Source organism: Eptatretus burgeri, chromosome 11 (assembly GCF_056783735.1).
Source record: "Eptatretus burgeri isolate ZD-2024b chromosome 11, Ebu_testis_v1, whole genome shotgun sequence".
Classification (NCBI taxonomy): domain Eukaryota; kingdom Metazoa; phylum Chordata; class Myxini; order Myxiniformes; family Myxinidae; genus Eptatretus; species Eptatretus burgeri.
Window position 1 is genome coordinate 13,945,779 of NC_140971.1, and position 20,417 is coordinate 13,966,195.

Sequence of the window (20,417 nt, forward strand, 5' to 3'; positions counted from 1 at the left end):
GGAATCTGCTTCAGCAGCCTCAATGCTTTCTGAAGAGCATGGTACATCTGAGACACAGAGAGAGAGAGAGCCACCCAGAAGAGAGAGAGGGAGGGCGAGAGGGGAGGGGGAAGAGGGAGGGAGAGAGACAGAGACAGAGTAAGACAGAGACAGAGCAAGACAGACAGAGACACAGAGAGATACTTTCCTAGATTGTGTAAAAGATAGCATTAAGAACTAGATATCTGCGATCGGCAAGGGAGGCTTGCCCTTGGCAATTTCCCACAACTTACCCTTGGCCTGCAATCCAATGATGGCCATATCTTTTTCAGACCACCATTATGGCCTTGACCTTCAATATTTAGGGATAGAGTGGAAATAAAGAAAATGTGTTCCCATCTACAGTCTATGCATAAAACTCACATAATGAAAACCGGAGGAAAGTTATTGAAGTTATGATCAAAAAGGTGTTTTTTTTGTTAATTAGGTCACAATTCGAAAAAAAGTAGGTCAAGGCCATAGATCAAATATCAGGTGCACAACTTCAGTGCAGGTCCACTATGATGATGCAAGAGCATCTTGGAAGGCCGAGCGGTCTTTGAGATTCCGTGTTGGCCAAATTGAGCGATGACAAAAAGAGGCTATTTTTTTCAGACCACCATTTAACCCTGACCTTTAACCCAGAGGGGTATGACGTAAATTAAGCGCCTTGCCCTAGGCTATCTAGAGAGGGAAATTTCGTTCCCATCGGGCAAACCTATGTCGAGTTGTGGTGAAAAATGTTACAATGTCTACAATTAGGTCATGACCTTAAAAATTGGGTCATGGTCAAAAAATTATCTCAACCCCTGCATACTTTCTATTCACATTATTGATGCAAAATTTCATTCCGAAAATCCCAGCCGACTCAGGAATTGATAAACCTCAGAAATCCGGAGTGTTGGGAGTGCAGGAAGAAAAAATAATCCAAATGGTGGTTTAGTACTCCTCGTGGCTTAAGAACTTCTGTGGTGCCATTAAATTGGGGGTGTTAATTGTAGTAAACAAACCAGACAACAGCAATACGTCTTCCCCTATCCTATGGGGGAGGCTTAATAATGAAAATAGGGAATATATAATCCAGGGGGCAAGTCTTGGTGCACGTGACACAGGAGAAAGATCTGGGGGTGGGAATTAAGATGTGCTTGGTGAACAGACAGCACAGTACAGGCATCCACAGGTAAAGCTGATAGAGGTTTTGGGTGTATTCGCAAGGTTGATAGATATCAAAGCAAAAGAGGTTGTGTTAACACTGTACAGGCATTTTAGTGAGGCCTCGTGTCGAAAATTGTGTCTTGTTTTGGTCACCACATTTGAAGGACATAGCTGCCACAGAGAATGTTGCGTATGGAGTGACTCGATTGATTTTGGGCCGAGCTAGACTACGCTATGAAGATCAGCTGAAGGACACAGGACTCATTACATTATACAGGAAGTGAATACAAGGGGATCTGATGCAGACCAAGTCCCATGCAGCCCTTGCTGCACTACACAGGAAGTAGTAAGTGCCGCTTGCCACCCGGAACATTATCTCCCACTTTACCAAACACAATCCAGAGTCATTAATGTTTTTTATCCGGCACAATGATGATAATTAATGTCGTTCTTTGACCTAAGACGAACACCTTGACGTCACCGCCACAACTGACATACTGTCTGCGGCTCCCGGAAGAGCTATCTCTCAGCACTAATTACCTCAGGTGTAATTTCAGATGCTGGACCACGAGTCCATGGAAAATGCAGTTACCGACCGGTTTTGCCCTCATTAGGACATCATCAGGGCAACATATTGCACCTTGGCAGTCTACGCATCTCCAGCACTGATCTTGTCCATGGAAGCCATGTTTGATCAAATAGCGGAGCGAGAAACAAAACGCAGGTTAAGGCAGCGGGACAAGAAGAATGAATGAGATTCAGGACACACTGACCATTAGTAGTCATGTGGGAATTTTTGGTGCTCCATACAGCGCTGCAAGAGGGTAGCTGCGGGAAGGGTGAGGAGTCTGCCCATTGCTTGTGGGGGATACTTTTGGGTGATCACGTCTTACGCAGCTGGTGGTAGATGCGGTGAAGCGTTTTAATTGTGTAACTCGCAGAGGATAACATCTTCCTCAGCTGGTGGTAGATGCGTTGAAGCGTTTTAATTGTGTAACTCGCAGAGGATAACATCTTCCTCAGCTGGTGGTAGATGCGGTGGAGCGTTTTAATTGTGTAACTCATGGGTAAATGACGTCTTCAGCAGCTGGTACTAGATGCGGTGAAGCGTTTTAATTGTGTGACTCGTGGGGATGACGTCTTAATGCAGCAACTGGTAGATGGAGTTGAGTGTCTTTATAGCGTGAATGGTGGGACATGCTGCGCAGCTCGCTTATAGCACAGCAAAAAAAAGATGTATGCGCCTGCAAAAAACCGTGAACATGCGAAGCACCAGAGCACTAATGTCGAAGCAGGTCATGGACACAGCTCATGGAAGATAATTTTTTTTTGCGTACGTATAGCTGCTCTATGCATGGCTGATGAATGATATGTTTACCTCTGCCACTGAAGGTGGAAGGAGGCTATGTTTTCACCCCCATCAGTCTGTTTGTTTGTTTGTTTGCCTTTTTTTGTGTGCAGGATATCTCAAAAAGTTATGGATGGATTCAGATGAAATTTGAAGGGATGTTTGGGTGTGTGACAAGAACGAATTGATTCGATTTTGTTGAAGATCCGAATCCGGATCCGGATATGAGAGTTGTTTAATTTTTTAAGTGATTCTTCACCATTGATAGGGCCAAAAATGATATATAGCACGATTTCTCAAAAAGTTGTGGACGGATTCAGACGAAACTTGGTTGACACGTTCGATGTGTGATGAGGAAGAATGGATTTAATTTAGGTGAGTATCCGAATCCAGATCCAGATACGAGAATTATTTAATTTTTTTAAGTGATTCTTCACCTTTGAGAGATCGGGCCAGAAACGATATAGTCCTCTGGAGCATGATATTTCAAAAACTTATTGGGCCCGATATGTTCTCGTGGATCAGGCATTGTGTGGTGTCGGTATGCGCTCCACCAAGTGCCCTCCTAGTTACCCTCACCGAAGGATTCGGAGGGTCAATTTGTTTGTCTGCCTGTCTGTCTGTTTGTTTGTCCGAACAGAACTTTCGTGTTTTTCTCCGCAACCACTTGTCAGATTGAGACGAAATTTTCAACTTTGGTGTGACTACTCATGTAGAATGTTTGAATGATAATTCATTATGACATCATAGGTCACGTGGTGTGACAGCCATATTGGAAAAACGGAAAAACTCTGGACCTCTGTATCTCTGAAACCACACCAAGTAAAAAATTGAAACTTGGCACATAGCAAGTACTCATGGGGAATGAGTGTGATTTCTCTATGATGTCATAGGTGCCCTCGTTATGACGTCATAATTGCATATGTAAAATGCCACATCCAATCAGTATGAAAATTTTTCATGGTATTGGTGTGGCGCAGGCATAACGGGCCAAATGGCCTCCTCCTGTGCATAATTTCCTTGAAAACCTTGTAAAACGTGGTCCACATTTTTTTTGATGACGCCATCGGTCATGTGATTCGGCAGTCACATTGTTTGTTATCTTGCCAAAATGAAGTTTTTGCAAGATCTGTGACTTGGTAAGTTTTTTTTTTTTTGTTTGTTTGTCTGTAATCATGGATTTTTCACCTTTATATCACCCTGTAGAGCACAATTCTCATCGGAAACTCTTGTGTGTACATATATCGTAGTATTATTACAATACCCTTCAGCACACATAAAGGTCAAGGTCACTTTGCGGTAAATCATGGAGGTCGACGAAACCCTTATTTTTTGAGTAATTTTAATCGAATCATCTCCAAACTTCATGGGAATATAGTTCATGGTCTGGCGCTCAGCTCATTAGTTTTTGGTGGCGATTGGCCTTGACCTTCATGGTTAGCGCCTGAGGTCAAACATATTTGACCCCAAGGTCAAATTTTTAAGTTTTAGGAACCATATCATGTAGTACCTCAAATTGAACACCTCGATGAGTGCTTTCTCGATATGTCAAGCTTGAGACATTATGATGTCATTTGGTGACGTTATGAGGCAAACGCATATTTTTCATGGTTACTCTGTAGAACGATTCTCATCGGAATCTCTCGTAGGCAGATATTCCTCAAGGAGTCGCTCCTGGTGGATAGCAGCTCTGTTCACCTCAGTGTGACCTTAAAGAAGTCACACGTGGTCACCTTTTGGCAAGATACGGGTCATCCTGCAGGTGATATTGGTTTATTTATTGTTTTATTAACCTTCAAAAATCTTCTCTGAAATGGATGAACAGATCGAGGCGAAACTTTGCTACCCACCATATGACCGCCTGTTTATGAGGAACAAAAGGTTCACACATATGGATGTCATTGGTCTCATGGTTTGGCAGCCATGTTGGATTTACCTGAAAACCTATAAAAAAAATACACAACTCAAAAGAAGTCCTGACGAGGGTTTACAATCTCTGATTGCTCTTTTTTTCTTGTTTAGAACTGTTATGTGCATGGCTCGTGGAAGATGTGGTTTTTTCCGTACGTACGTATAGCTGCTCTATCCGTGGCTGGTGGGAGATACCTTGAGTTTCCAACGGCCACGCAATGATCACGCGATGTCGTGGCTTGTCGAGTATTTTGTGGTCTCGCTAATGGTGGAGCTTCACCAGCAGCAAGTTGTCAGGAGCAGAAACCGAGCAGAAATATCTACAGAAAAGAGAAAGAGTCAACTTTGTGGCGTAATTCGAGCAGGTCAAGTTTTGAGGTAAGATTGGGAGAGTTGATGAGTCGGATTGCCTTGGAGAGTTGATTATGATGACACTGACTTTGGTCCTGCTTTTAATACATGTACACTTTTAATACATAAAATGCATTATTAATATTATATTTCCTTTATAGACTCACATTCTCATAGTGCGTACTGACGTGGTCACATTGTAATTGTACATTCCTTATAGACGTACTCGTATTATAATTGCCTATTGTTTTTGAGGTCAAAAGGTCAACATACGCCAAAGGTCAACAACTTTGTGGAATTTCTAAAGGCCTCAATTTTCATCCGATTGACTTGAAATTTAAAGAGCATTTGCATATGAGGTCACTAAATTGAACCGCCAATTATTTTTGAGGTCAAATTTGTTTCATGCATTTTGCAAGTATCGTGTCTTTTTCTTGTTTTATTATTTTATTTTTGTCCTCAAAAAAAATTATGTCCCCCTCGTCCTACCACAAACCTGGTGTTGGCTTAGCGGTTTGGGTGGTGGCTTGGGATCCTAGGGTCCTGAGTTCAAGCCTTGTTGGACACTGAATTAACACCAAAGGGGTTGACTCAGCCTGTCATCGTACCGAGGTCGGCGAAATGAGTACCAGTGTAGCAGCCAAAAAGGCTGCACATGAAGGGAAGGGGTATCAACGGATTGATTAAATGTGGTATTGGTGTGATGCAGGCATGATGGGCCGAATGACCTCCTCCTGCGCATAATTTACATGTAAATACCCCTCTGGGATTCCTGTGTATGTATGTATGTCGTTTTCCTGTAAATCTCTTTAATACTATTCCATTAACAGTTCTAATTATTGTCACTTCCTTGTGGGATCAGCTGGGGAAAGTTTCCTGCCAGGCTTTCACAAGCTGGATGGCCAGGCAATAACTCACCTACTCTTGGTGAAAGACGCAATAGGATCTTTAACGTCCACCAGCTAATGTCCATCCTGATTCCAAAGTTTATTTTCATAATGATTATATTAAAGCTAGACTAGACCAGGCAGAGGTATTTGCACTACCTCTGTACCAAACTGTCAGAGTGAATCATTCTTGAGGAATTGTACTGGAGATGGTGGCTTCACATTTGATATATTACCTCTGTAATGTGATGAAATGATATGATGTCTTAGTCCACCTTGTAATTCCTTTTAAACTTAAATGCATATTATGTGTGCCCTCTCTCACTAAAGTTTCTACAGCAGCAAGACGCAGTTGTTCATCCAGATGCACGGTCTTACAACTGCGTCCTTTGTGATTATTCGACACCTGCCCGCCTCAACCTCCTCCAGCACGCACGATCTCTCAAACATCAGCGAAATGAAGGCCTTCATCGGCTAGCTTACGGAGCACCGGTGAATTCACCCGATAACCTTCTTGATTCTGACTTTGGAGAATTTTTTGTGGTTCGTGACGACTCGCATTTGGATCTAGGTAAGGTTTGGGGGGGGGGAGGTGGGGTCTGTGCTCATAAGTCGAGTAGGTTTCCTTGTTATTTATGTTGGGATATGAAGGTGTGCTCAGTGAATGTTTTCTCTTGCTGTTTGGAGTTGGCAGGAACTAGGAGTATTGAGGGTTTGTTCCTTTCAAAATAACTGAAATTAATTGTGTGTGTGTGTGTGTGTGTGTGTGTGTGTGTGTGTGTGTGTGTGTGTGTGTGTGTGTGTGTGTGTGTGTGTGTGTGTGTGTGTGTGTGTGTGTGTGTGTGTGTGTGTGTGTGTGTGTGTGTGTGTGTGTGTGCGCGCGCGCGTGCTTACATCTGCAAAAGTTGCAAAACTTTTTTTGATCCATTGATATTTTTTTGATTTTCTTTTTAACTTAGCAATTCATGTTGGGTGGTTGCTCAACCACCGTTATTCTCAGGTTTTCCGTCTGTCTGTTTGTATGTAATGGACAGCTCTGGAGGCCAGAGGAGTCAACCGATTTTGATGAAACTTGACTGGTAGGTTCATACCAGGATCTAGTTGTATGCTTTTGAGCACCGTTGCCCAGCAACGGGACTTTGAAATTTTTGAAAAAAATCCGAAAAAATATTTATATATATATTTTTTTCAAAAATCAAAAATCGGCAAAAATCAAAAAAAAGTTTCAGGCTTTTATGCGTACTATAGTCAACCTCTTTGTCAAAAAATTTCAGCCCGATCCGTCAAAATCTGTATGACTTGTATGCACTTATATAGCGACCACCCATGTCACCTACCGGCTTGTTTGGTATATATTTCATCAGTTTCATGACACATCTCCAAAAGAGCTGGAATTATATTTTTTTAAACAAAAAAAAAACACACTCTTCAGTCTTTTATATACAGTGGAGTAGAGTAATTCCAAAAGGATATCAATAATAACAAATTCCACAACAAATAACTGTTTAATGAATGAGACGCTTTTCTTGGACAGAAACATTGCTAGAAAGTTCTTCTACGGTATAGTTTCAGGTGAAATGATCAGGACAGTGAGACATACCACACATAGCATGGAACTCATTGATTGAACACATGCAAACACGCACAGTACGGAACTTATCGATAAATTAATACACTGAACCAGATACATGCTCACACATGAAGCGACAATTGGCAGATGAAAACAAGTACTCATGAAAGTCATAGCCGAATATAATTCAACAAATACCATGACAATGGCACAAACATTATTGATGAAATGTATGTTTTATTTCATTTTCGGTGGTTACCTGGGAGCACAGTAAAGCGCGGGTACGTGCAAGGTCGGTGTGTAACGTGTACGGCATGATTTACTGGTAATGCAAGACAGCATTGTATCGTCATATCATGTAATGTGCAATGTGGATTCCGATCATATGGTAATACATGAACCCCTCCACCAAGGAACGTAAACGTCATTCGATAAAGCTATAAGCTCTCGATACAGAGTTTGTAAATGAGATTGCATTGCAAGGTTGACCGACCGTATGGAAATGCTGAAATTGTGGTGCTACCGGTATGGACCCATTGTCAAGATTGTGGACCCACGGTTTGGAGAGGTTTTGGACAGAGAGGGTCAAAATCTCTTTGAAGAGGAGAGTCGAGCTGATGATAAGGCTGTCAGAAAATTTGTCATTTGCTTACAAACTACCGTGCCCACATTGAGTACGCGACTATTTTTCTGTTTGCGATTAAAATTTAATTAAATGCACCATGTTGTAGAATTTGTTCCATTTATTACATCCTATAGATGTTAACATCGTCAGGAATAGCCGGTACTGTTCAGTAGATGATTATATTTGTTGTGAGGAAGAGATTTGTGTGTGTGTGTGTGTGTGTGTGTGTTTAATCAAAACAGTGAGAGCAACCACACACAGTACAAAACTTATCAATAGGTTAAAGCAGCTAATCAGGAGTATGCCAGCACAGGCAGCTAAAGTAGCAGATTAAAACTAGAACGGCATTCGGTAGAGCACATACCTTTGCCAAGCTGAACGGTTTACATTTTGTATCCCACTGATAGGCCAGATCTGCATCCGGACCATTTGTCCTTGTCACCTGCCAAATTCTAATCGGCATGTTCTTGTCACCTACCCAACTCATCCACCAAGTTTTGTCACACAACCTTTTTGAGATATCGTGCTATATATCGTTTTTGGCCCCATCTCAAAAGGGCGAAGAATCACTTGAAAATATTTCAAAAAATTCTCTTATCCGGATCCGGATCTTCACCAAAATTTAAACATTTCGTCCGCGTCACACACGCAACCTGTCCGCCAAGTTTCGTCTGGATCCGTCTATTACCTTTTGAGATATCCTGCTCACAGACAGCCAAACAGACAAACAGACAGGGGTGAAAACATAACCTCCATCCACTTTCGGTGGCGGAGGTAACAAGTGGTTTTTAAGGTCACAAAATGACAAACTGCATTTAAATAAATACTTTAAAATAAAATTAAAAAAAACATTTTCAGTGGTTGCTTGGAGATGCAGTCGAGCATGTGGGAAATCCATTAAAATGACAGTTTCTGTATTTGAATAAGAGCTTGATTAAGTGGTAAGCAATCTGGATGTGCTCGGTAAGGTGCGTGTAACGTGCGAGGAAGGGTGTGCTTGATTTATTGTATTGTTATATAATAGAATGTGCAATGTGTGCATGATGAAAATATCATAACGTATTAAAGCCTCCAACAAGAAAGGTAAGCTTTGAATGGTGTGGCTGCATTTTTGGGGTTTACTGACTTTCTAAACATATTTGAGGTTGTGGATCTACTGATGTGGACCCACAGTTGCGGTTGTGGACCCACAGTTTGGAGAAGTTCCGGGTCGAAAGGGTCAAAACCTCCATGAAGAACGTAGCCCAGACATTTGGGAAATCTATCATTTGCTTCCAGTTAATAAAGTACCGTACGTACTTTGGTTAAACAGCAATTTTGAGGTTTGCAATTAAGATAAGTTAAGTAAAGGACGTTGTAGAATTAGTATCATTTGCAACATTATTTAAATTTTAATATAATGCTTTATGAATGGCTGTTACTGTCACGGCATGACCTGTCATGGTGTAATGAGTTGGATGTTTTTTTTTTTTTTCCAATACGGAAAGTGTGAGTCGTGAGAGATGACCACATTCAGGTTGTTGTCGGTTTGGATCGTAAAAACCTCTCTATTTTCATTTTGTGGAACATCTTCACTCAAATTAATTTTTTTATGTGATGATATTTTTTTGAAAGGGAGTGGTGAAATTTTCTGCCCATAAAGCAACCAAGGAAATTATCACATTTGTCTCCGATTCACGAGTTAAACTCCACATTAACCAGTCATTGTATCTGGGTGATGGAGTGCATACATTGGGAACACACTCTGTGCAGAGCGTTGGTGCTGCCTTAGCAGTTTCCTGGGCTATTGGGCACAATCCTGGAGGGGTCGCCACTTCGACACAGGATACCAGCAAGCTGGCACTCATTTTGCCGACCTCGGAAGGACGACAGGCAGAGTTAACCCCACCTGGTATTAATTCAACAGCGGAGTGGGGTTTGAACTCAGGATCATAAGATACCAAGCCTACCACCCTAACCATTAAGCCAACACCAGGCAGAGTGCATACAGATAGATACAATAACTGATTAATAATTGTTGTGAGTACTGCACAATTAAAATAGTTGAAGAACGAAAGCTTTACGAGGGAGGGGTAAAGCGACTTTCAAGCCACCTTGGAGTTGCTCTGACTTTGTAGACTCACTACGGCAACTCTGTCCTCACTCAGACGTGGTGACCAAAACTGTGCACAATATTCCAGATGAGGCCTCACAGAATTATTTTACAAAGTTAACACTACCTTTTTTGATTTATCATTTATCCCCCGACAAATGTCACCTCGAACCCAAATTTGCTTTCACCTATGGCTGCCTGGCACTGTGGTGTGTACTTACACCGCACATCTGTTACCACCCCACATCCTTCTCCTGTGCGATACGCTCCAAGATTTCGCCTTGCATTACGTAGTTCCTATTTTCATTGTTCTTACCAAACCGCAGCACCTTACATTTCTTTATGTTAAACTGTATTTGTCACAATCTTTTGCGCAATCCATTAAAGTATCGAGACTTTCCTGGATCTGATAACCCCTCCACTACCCTTTCTGCTGTCTACCTTGCCCTTGTGTACAAATCTGGAAAGCCTATTCTTAACCCCACTAGCCACATATATTCCATGCTAACACTAAACTGCCTATGTTTATTTTATTTTTTTTAAAGCTTTTCTCATTGATTATATTATCCATGGATACGTGTAGCGAACTGCAGTTTTCCTTGGAAGCCGTTTATCTATGGTGGAAAGGACAAGATCTCACCACAACCTCGATTTGCCTCCAGAAACGCACACTGCTCTTTCTCCATAAACACAATATCGAGCCCCATTGTCTTTTGGAGACCCCAAAGCAAACGCATTGGTAGTTTTACTTTTAGTAATGCAGAAGACCTGCCTGCGGAAGCAATTTTTGGATTTGCTACTCAGGAGAAATTGCCTGTTTTTAATGAACAGATTCAGCAATTTTTTGCATACGAGTATCTTTATGAATGTTAAGTTGGCGAGAAGAGGGTAAATATAGACCCCTTAAGGATGCTCGTAATTACAACCAGACCTGGACTAAGTGGGCTACGTCTGTCTTGTTCATCTACAAGGGTCGTATCCTTATGGTTTACGAAATACAAAAATTTAACGTAACGGAAGTGTCCAAAAATACTCCAAACTCAGGCTTGTATTTTTTTTTTTGTTTTTGTTTATGGCAATCACTTCTTATCATTCATTTTACATGACGAGACCTTGTGAACCAGTTTTACTCAATTTTAATTGTGGCCTTGAAAAAATAAGAAAATGATTAAATCGTCACAATGGAAGAAGAACAATTCTACAGATTGTTTTAATGTCATTAACAATTTATTGTTTTGAATAACTACTGTTGAGCACAATAGGAAAATGAAGAGCACAATCATATATATATATATATATATATATATATATATATATATATATATATATATATATATATATATATATATATATATATATATATATATTTCTGTAGGGTGATGATTTTGGTTGGTCGAGGTAGATTGGGTTCTTCATCTTCATTGTGTTCATTATTCGTTTCCTTGAATCTATGGCACAATCCAATCAGAAAAAGAAAGTCAGGGTCAGATCTGCTGTTCTCATGGCAACTCCCACCAGCTGGTTCCCCTACTCTCAATTTGAAAATTCCCCGATCCCCCCCCTCTCCACCCCCTCCTTGCCCTTCATTGCCACCTTCATTTTGCTTTCATGGATTTGGTACAGTGCGACTTGCGTTACTTGCCTTTCCCCACAATCCTTCACAGCCGAGCTCGATTGTGAAAGCATTTGTTGTGCAGAAAAACTCAGAAATGTGATGAAGGAAAATATGTTTTCACCACTCATTTAATTTGATTGCCTCCATAGATCAGTTTTTTTCCTTCTTTATTTATTTATTTATTTTTCACAAAGAATGATAATGGGAAATACGAATTGGTAATTGTCTCCTGTGTGTCAAATCCCATTTGTTCGAACAAAATCCTTTGATATTTGCATCATTCCTCGTACAATGAATGAGCAAGTACACATTGTGCATAATGCATTTACTTGCTCTTTCCTGGTGCTGAAAAGCTTTCCTGTCCTTCAGTTGAAAATCCGCTGTGATAATGGACACTCACGAAGCTGTGTTTCCCTCAACGTTGCAGTCGGTTATTCTTGGGCTCATCTAACCGATCATCCTTGACGATTTTTTTTTCCTCTCCGTATAAAGATGTATGTACTTGTTCTGCACCTTAAATGGTAGCACACATTTCACAGTTTGTAGACCTATTGACCGTGCACAATTGATGATTAGTGATATTGAAGTTTCTATGTTTTTTTTATTTTTTTTTGTGAATATGGGAAAACAGCCAAAATTATCGCTTTTAATACCCACGGCATAATAGTTGGTTTTATTTGTTGTGCTTTATTATTACACTTGTTATATCAAATACAAAGCCATCATTAATTGCTCGTGAATCATCAATGAATCGAAAGATGTTTTCCACACCTTTGTGTGCAGTTTTTAGTTCATTCCTGCACATGTTCTGGACCCAATCAGACTCTTACATGTGCAGGAATAAATTTACAAAGAAAGGAGCCGGATCTGAAGCCATGGGTGTCCTCTGCCGGAGTATCTTGTTGCCAAATGTAAAGAAACTGTTGTTTTTGGAAAAATTGAACACTTTCTTTGAGTTTTTATTTTGTTTTTATAACGACATGAATATTGATTTTCTTTTCTCGATCAGTTTACTCTTTCTTGATACACTTTGATGGATACTTTATTACCTCCTGCAAATGCTTTATCTACCACTCTGTCCAATGCGGTTACAAGCTTGTCATGCGGAATGTTTCTGTGTGATGTGGACAAAAATCACAAGTTGATCGACATTTAGCCTTATCTGTGTTATCAATGTTGTGGATACTGTCGATTACACGTTTGGAATGATCGATGATCCAGAATTCTTTCATACCAGAATATAACCTCGCCTTTTCATGGTCGTTTTTTTTTAGCATTTATAAATTAGTTTCATCCCTCCTGTAATACTACCTGACAATGGTTTCAAACTGCATTCTCTTAGTTGCGATGATGAACCTCATCCTACATGGGTTTTTGTGCATATTTATGGTGTTTATCAGGAACGAACAGTCTTCAGACTTTTGAGTGATTTATATGGTGTTGATTCAAGTCTATTTTATTACCGTTACTTATTTTGTAGACCTTTCAGAGTACAATGTGCACACACACACACACACACACACACACACACCCACACACACACACACACACACACACACACACACACACACACACACACACACACACACACACACACACACACACACACACACACACACACACACACACACACATTTCTCCTCCTCTTCCCTTTATAAGGAGTGAGTTCCGATGGCACCAAGCTGCTGCTTTGCCTTAACCACTATACCCCTCCACTACCCTCTGCCTTCAGCCAATTCTCTCCACTCCCCAACCACACCCCTACCTTAGGGATATCCCTCCTCCCACAATCCTCCCATCTCAACCATGGTCTACCGCTTTTCCTCGTACCTTGCTCCTCAAACCTATCCGCTCTTTGTGCCATTCTCTCTTCCCCTATCACCACCAAGTGTCCAGCCCTTCTCAGCCGGCATTTCATCAATCTCCCCATCAAACTCATCTGCACACCAATCTCCTCCCTCAGTTCATCCATCCTTCTATCCACCCTCTTCACTCACGCAATCCTTATGACCCAGTTGTTCTCACAAACCTGCAGCCTCTGTTGTTGTCTCTCTGTCAGTGCCACCGTCTCCAGACCAAAAAGGTCGGCTGGCGTTGCACATGACATCAGAACATTCCCTTTCAATTTCCTTGATATCTTTCTGTCTGCTTTTCCCCCTCCACCCTCATCCATCCACACATTTGCACCCACCCGAATCCTCCACACCTCTGCCTCAGACTTACCATCCCCAGACACGGTCCCTCACAGATACTCAAACCTATTTCCCTGCCTGATCTCCTTCCCCTCGAACCTGATATTAATTTATTTTCACTGTTGCCCCACCCACATCACCTCAGTCTTCTCCATACTCATCTTCAGCCCATGCTTCCCAAATGCCTCTTTCCACTTCCCAAGTACCTCCTGGATCTCCTTCCCACTCTCCACCACAACAGCCAGATCATCCGCATGCAACATCCTCCCCATACTACCCATCAAGCTCCCCTTCCTGCTCACCGGCTCCATAACCATGATAAACATGAGTGGGCTGAGAGAGCTTCCCTGCCTCAAACCGAAGTTCATGCTGAACTCCTCAGAAATCCCAGGAGCAACCAAGACTCTTCCCTTCATTCCCTTGTACATCCCTTCCACCAACCTAACTTCTGCTTCCGGCACGTTACCATCACCATCTCTCTCAGGACAGCGTCGTAGGCCTTCTCCAGGTCCACAAATCCCAATGCCATCCCACTTTGCACCTCCAACCTCTTCTCCACCAGTTGTCTCAATGGAAACATCCCATCCGTCATCCCCCTACCCTTTCTGAACCGCCGATGCTCTTCGCCGATCTCCATCTCCACACTCTTCCTTATCCTCCCGTCCTGAATCCTCTCCAGCACCTTCATGACATGACTGAGGAGCGTAATTCCTCTGTACTTCCCCGGATGTTGAACATCGCCCTTCCCCTTCCGTACCGGCACAATTAACCCTGTCCCCCACTCCTCCAGAATTGAACCCTTGCTCATACATACATTCAACAGCCTCTTCCAACTGACTTCAACAGTCCAACTGACTCCAACTTATTCTGCTGCAAAATATATATATATATATATATATATATATATATATATATATATATATATATATATATATATATATATATTTGATGGGATTTGGCATTAAAATTGGGTTTTAATACCAGAATAAATAAATACTTTGGCGATTTCACATTGAAAAATTAGTGTTTTTAGATTTTGTAAAATCCCTCACCTTTGATCACATTTAAACATCACAAGCCAACTTTCAGAATCCTTCAGTCAGGAAGAAGATCGGTCGGTATGTAGTTGGGTTGAAAAGGATCGTCGTATGCCATTATGAACCCATTTGCTTTGATAGTTTTTTTTTTTGAAGGGCAGTACTGATTTGGTGGTTAGTGCATTGTCTTGTAGCTGGTTTCACTCGTACACGACTGTGTGGCTGTGGAAGTATTTCCTGACATCGAGACGAGCATGTTGCTCTTTCAGTTTGACTGAATTACCCTTCGTAACCACGTATTCCGCTCTTTCAAATGGTAACTCCTCATGTATAGCATCAATCTGATGGAAGATGCACTCAGTGTGGAGCTGATCTCCGCATCCTTTTCCTCTTTCCGATGTTGTCACGTTCAATCTTCTTAGTCTAGTTTCATACGGTAGTTCCTCCGATACTTCGGATGACTTTGATGGGCCGAGCTTGTACTTTCTCCAGTACCCTTTTATCCTCCTCGAGATAGGGACGCTGGACTTGCTGCGCTTTCACCAGGACCCTTTTATCTTCCTGTAGACGGGGACACCGGACTTGCATGCAATAGTCAAAGTGTGGATGAACAAGGGATTTATACGGTTGTAATACAACGAGTGCAAGGCCAGGGACAAATGAATGAATGAACGGTGATAAACATTGCATTTGGTGTGGTATGTGAACAGTGTTCAGGTTGGGTAAGACTGGGGGGGGGGGTCTTTCCTGCTGTAAATGCTTTGAGGTGGCTTGTTTAAGAGCTTTGTTTGGTAAACTGAGAAAACGGTTAACATCGTTGCGGTTAACAGGTGGGGTGGTGGGCTATGTGAGTGGAGGTAATGCAGTTGAAGGTGTTTCAAACGGGGTGATGGCATTGGAATTGCTCTTGGTGTTGGGAGTGCTGCCGGTGCAGGAAGTGGTGAGGGTGTTGTGAGTGCATGAGGATTGTAGTTTGGACAGAGTTGCTTGTGTGAGTGATGGTGGATGCCACATTGGGAGGGGAGGGGGGGTGGTTTCGGAAATAGTTTTTGTCCAGGGATGAGGGTATCGAAAATGGAGACTCCCCATTTAGTTTCAAGAATATGAAATAGAGTTTTATGTTGTTTTAGAGTGGTGGGGGTGAGAGATATTGATGACATCCATCCATCGGAACCATACTCTGTGCAGATCGTTAGTGCTGCCTAAGCAGTCTCCTTGGCTATTGGGCACAATCCTGGACAGGTCGCCACTCCGACGCAGGATACCAGCAAGCTGGCACTCACTTTGCAACCTCGGAAGGATGACGGGCAGAATCAACCCCACCTGGCATTAATTCAGCAGCCGAGTGGGATTTGAACTCAGGATCCTGGGATCCCAAGCCCACCACCCGAACCATTAAGTCAACACCAGGCAAACATTAATTATATTTTTGGTGATGTTTTGTCTGGTTGCGGGGTGGAAATATCAAATGTGGTGCATGCGGGGGTGATGATGTGTTGAGGTTCTGTTTGGAATCTTTGAAGAGGATGTTTAGGTTCTTGGGGAAAAATATGAAGAATATGGAGTATGAAGTGATGTTTTTTTTTCCAGGGATTCTACCAAGGGTGAGAGTCGGTGTAGATTTCCGTAGTAGAGCAAAATATGTTAACCAGTGGTTGGAGAGGTCGTGTGAGTCAAGGGTTTGTGTTTGTGAATATGTGGGGATCATCCCTGCATGTTCATAGTGAGTGTACGAAGAGAGGTGGCACGGTACTCAATTGCAGGGGTGGAGAGGGGTTGGGCGGCGATATTCGTTGTGGTTCTTGAGAAATAATTTTGGACTGTGTTAGACTGGAGGCTGACGATGTGGTTGGAAGGTCTGGGTAGCAAGGGATGTTTAATGGATGGGAAAGATTGAATGTATTTTACACGAATATTAGGACCTTGAATGGAATGATGGAAAAGCTGGAAGCTCGGGTGAACGGCAAAGGTTAAGGGGCTGTCACACCTTGACGATTTAGCCAGCGTATGCCGATTTATGAAAAATTTGTCTAAAACACTGGCACACGTCGAATACGTTATGTGTACGTTAGGTGCACGCTGAAAAACACTACCATAGGTCGTATTACGCTGGTTTAAAACGTTGTACTTTTTGGTTGTCCAAAAAATTTTGCATGCTTGAAATTTTACGACGTACTTGGCGTTTGGCTCACACGTTCTGCTACGCTGGCCATAAGTTGTAGGCACGTTATGCGATCGTTGACACACGTTAATTGTATGTTACTCATAAGTCGAAACACTTAGAGGTAACATTCGCGTACCCGAAACTTATTTCTAACCTATGAGTAACGTTTTGTAAGCACGCTACAGGAACACGAACGTTGTTCACACTTTGCAACACGCTACTTGAAAGTTCGTCATACGTCGAAACTCATCAAAGTAATGTTTAGGGTACCCATGACTTATTTATAACCTATGAATAACGTGCTTGGGAATTATTACGCTATGCATACGCTCGACTATTGTTGGGCATAGGTTGTGGACGACTAAAACACGATAAACAATCATTGGTATAACTTGTCTATAAGTTATCGAAGCGTTCTGTGTTCATTACTAGTACATTATGCATTTGTCAAAGTCGTTTTTAATACTTTAAAAAGTAAAACAAAGAAATATTTCATCGTGGGAATGAGGAAAAAAAATTAGCCGAAAAGAACATCGAACAATGGTGAAAAGTAGTCTCCTATTCGTGGACGATAAGAGGATCCATCATCACCCACACCCTCCCCATCACGCTCACATACTACTACTACTACTGACATAGACATACTACTACTACTACCAATGCCACTACTTCAGCTACTACTACGACTGTCACGCACACCAACTACTGCTAATAGTATTACTACTACTGATACTACTGGCATTGACATCTACTCAGCATGGAGTCTGGAACAATGATGGGTTCCTCTTGTGAAGCCCATTTGTATATACCAATTCCCCTTAACGCTGCCAATACGCCATTACACGGTAGTTGTAAGTTAGAAACACGTTCAGTAAGTGCTGCGGTCGTCCGGAAGACGTCAATCTAATTCGTCTACATACGACAATGTGCGTTTTAGATACGTTACACATAGGTTCATAGCATGTTACTCAAAGGTTAGAAGCACGTTATACTTAGGTTCAAAGCATGCTACACATAGGTAAAACGCAGGTTACTCGTAGGGTCATAGCACGCTAGTCATTGGTTCAAGGCAAGTTACAAATAGGTTCAATGCACGTTACTCATAGGTTTCAAGCACATTAAACATAGCATCAGAGCACGCTACTCATAGGTTAAAAGGACGTTACCCATTGGTTGAAAATTAGGTTGTGGGTATGTTAAATATTACCTTGACATGTTTCGACTTATGAGTAACCTACAAGTAACGTTTGTCCGTCGTGTGTAAACGATCGCGGAGCATGCCAGGAACATATGACAACGTGTTCGCCATACGCCGAGTACGTCGTAAAATTTTCAGCATGCTTGAAATTTCACGACGTATTACACGTACCACGTAATATGACAGCGTACTTCATTGTTTTCCAGCCTACTCTTAACGTATACACAACTTACCTATACCTTATTTGACGCGCCCCTAGCGTTTTAGACACATTTTTCATAGGTTGGCATATGCTGGCAAAATCGTCAAGGTGTGACTGCGATGTTGACACTTCAAATTCTCAGGCGGTTATGATTTAAATCGGCGTCGGGCAGGTTCTTAACAGGCGAGGCCACGAGTTCGCCGGCGATACGTTTAGCGCGCTATGCGTAAGTTAAAGTATCGTTGGGCATAGGTTGTGAACGCCGACAACAGGCTAAGCATTCGTTGGTAAAGGTTATCACTAACACAACGAAACGTTCTGTGCCCGTTACTAATATGTTATGCATACGACCAACACGTTATGAATACGCCCAAAACTTTTAAAAAAACATCAAAATTTCAGCGTACGCCAACGTTTTACATACATTTTTATACGTTGCCATTGCTGGTTAAAACGTCAAGGTGTGACAGCGCCCTCACGACAGCTGCTGTAAGTGACGTGGTTTCGTGAGCAATCCAACTGGTGCATGGGAATTAAAGGTTCCAGAGTTTATCGGTGTGATAGGAAATTGTAAAGGAAGGGGAGGAAGTGCAGCAATCTGGGTGAAAGACAGGATTGTATCGAGAGAAAGGCTTCTTAGCAAAAGAGAAGTTGAGAAAATAACTTTGCATACCAAAAGAGAACATGACAAAGGACATAACCGTGAATGTTAAACATAACAAGAAATCATTATTTAGTTATATAAGGGGTTTATAGTCGTGTGGGCCCATTGATGAATATCACCAGAGAATTGTGGGATGATGAGGATGAGATGGAAGGTTTATGAAAGTTTTTTTTTTTTTTTTTGCTTCTCGATATACACAAGAACAGTCAGGGGGAACTTCCAATTGCTGAGATTAACTATCTTGGAAGTGAGCAAGGGCTTTTGGAAGAGATACAAGTGGAAGCGGAGGAAGTGAAGAAACGGATAGAAAGATGAACGGATCAGTTTCTGGAACCAGATAATGTGAGTCCAAGAGAATTGACGGGAGGTGGCAGAGAAGATCAACGTGATGTTATCCGATACTTTTAACATCTCATTAGAGAAGTGGTCGGTTGCACGGAATTGGAGAGCAGCAAACGTGATCACCGTTAATTAAGAAAGTATCCAGAGAAGAACTGGGCAACTACAGACCTTTGAGTGTAACTTCGGTTGTGGGGAAGATGTTCGAGTCGTTAATTGATGAATGGTAGGGAACCGTGTGAATAATTTCAAACGAATTTAAGGTAGTCAGCACGAGCTTACTAAAGGATGGTCACGTTTACAAATTGATTGGAATTCAACGAGGGAAGTGCAGTGGGTGTCGTTCATCTGAAGTTTCAAATAACTTTTGATAAGGCATTTCATGACGGATGCTTGCTAAGGTGAGAGCTTGTTCATTGGCTGGTGGAATATCCAGCTACAGTCCAATGGAAAATGGCTTCATGATAGGAAGCAAAGATTGGCGTTGAACGTGATGATATCCAACTGGGAGGATGTAAGTCGTGAGGTACCTCAAGGATACCTTCTGGGATTATTGTTATTCATAATTGACATCACTCGTACGGACAGTGGGGTTAAGAGTAGAGTCGGCTATTCAAATTTGTGGATTACACCAAGCTTGGAGGTAAGGTAGACAGCAGGGAGGGTGGTGATCAGATTCAGAAAAGCAGAGATATTCTGATTGGGCAAAATATTGGCAGATGTGGTATAACATATGTAAATGTAAGGTTCTGAAGTTGGCGAAAAGCAACACAAATAGGGACTGCATGATGCAAGGGGAAATCTTGGAGCGTGTAACACAGGAGAAGGATTTGGTGGTGGTGGGATGGGGGCAACCATTGTGAGGCAGCCATAGGTAACATCAGTGGAGTTTTAGGTTGTATTTGTAGGGGAATAAATTTTCAATAAATAGAGGTAGTGTTAACTTTGTGCAGTAATTTAGTGAGGCCTGATATTGAAAATTGGGTACAGTTTTGCTCGCCACATCTGAGGAAGGACGTAGCCACCGAAGGTATGGCACGGTGTAGAGC

General features: G+C 41.9%; 1 protein-coding gene across 2 annotated transcripts in view; it reads left to right on the plus strand.

Moving 5' to 3' along the window:
• The window catches only part of LOC147016539 (zinc finger homeobox protein 4-like), a 257,312-nt gene that overhangs the window by 146,971 nt on the left and 89,924 nt on the right, over positions 1-20,417 (plus strand). For both annotated transcript variants that reach the window (XM_085845278.1, XM_085845277.1), the window contains one exon: positions 6,001-6,241. In XM_085845278.1, coding sequence (XP_085701404.1) covers positions 6,001-6,241 — 241 coding nt within the window. The remainder of the gene's footprint in view (positions 1-6,000; positions 6,242-20,417) is intronic.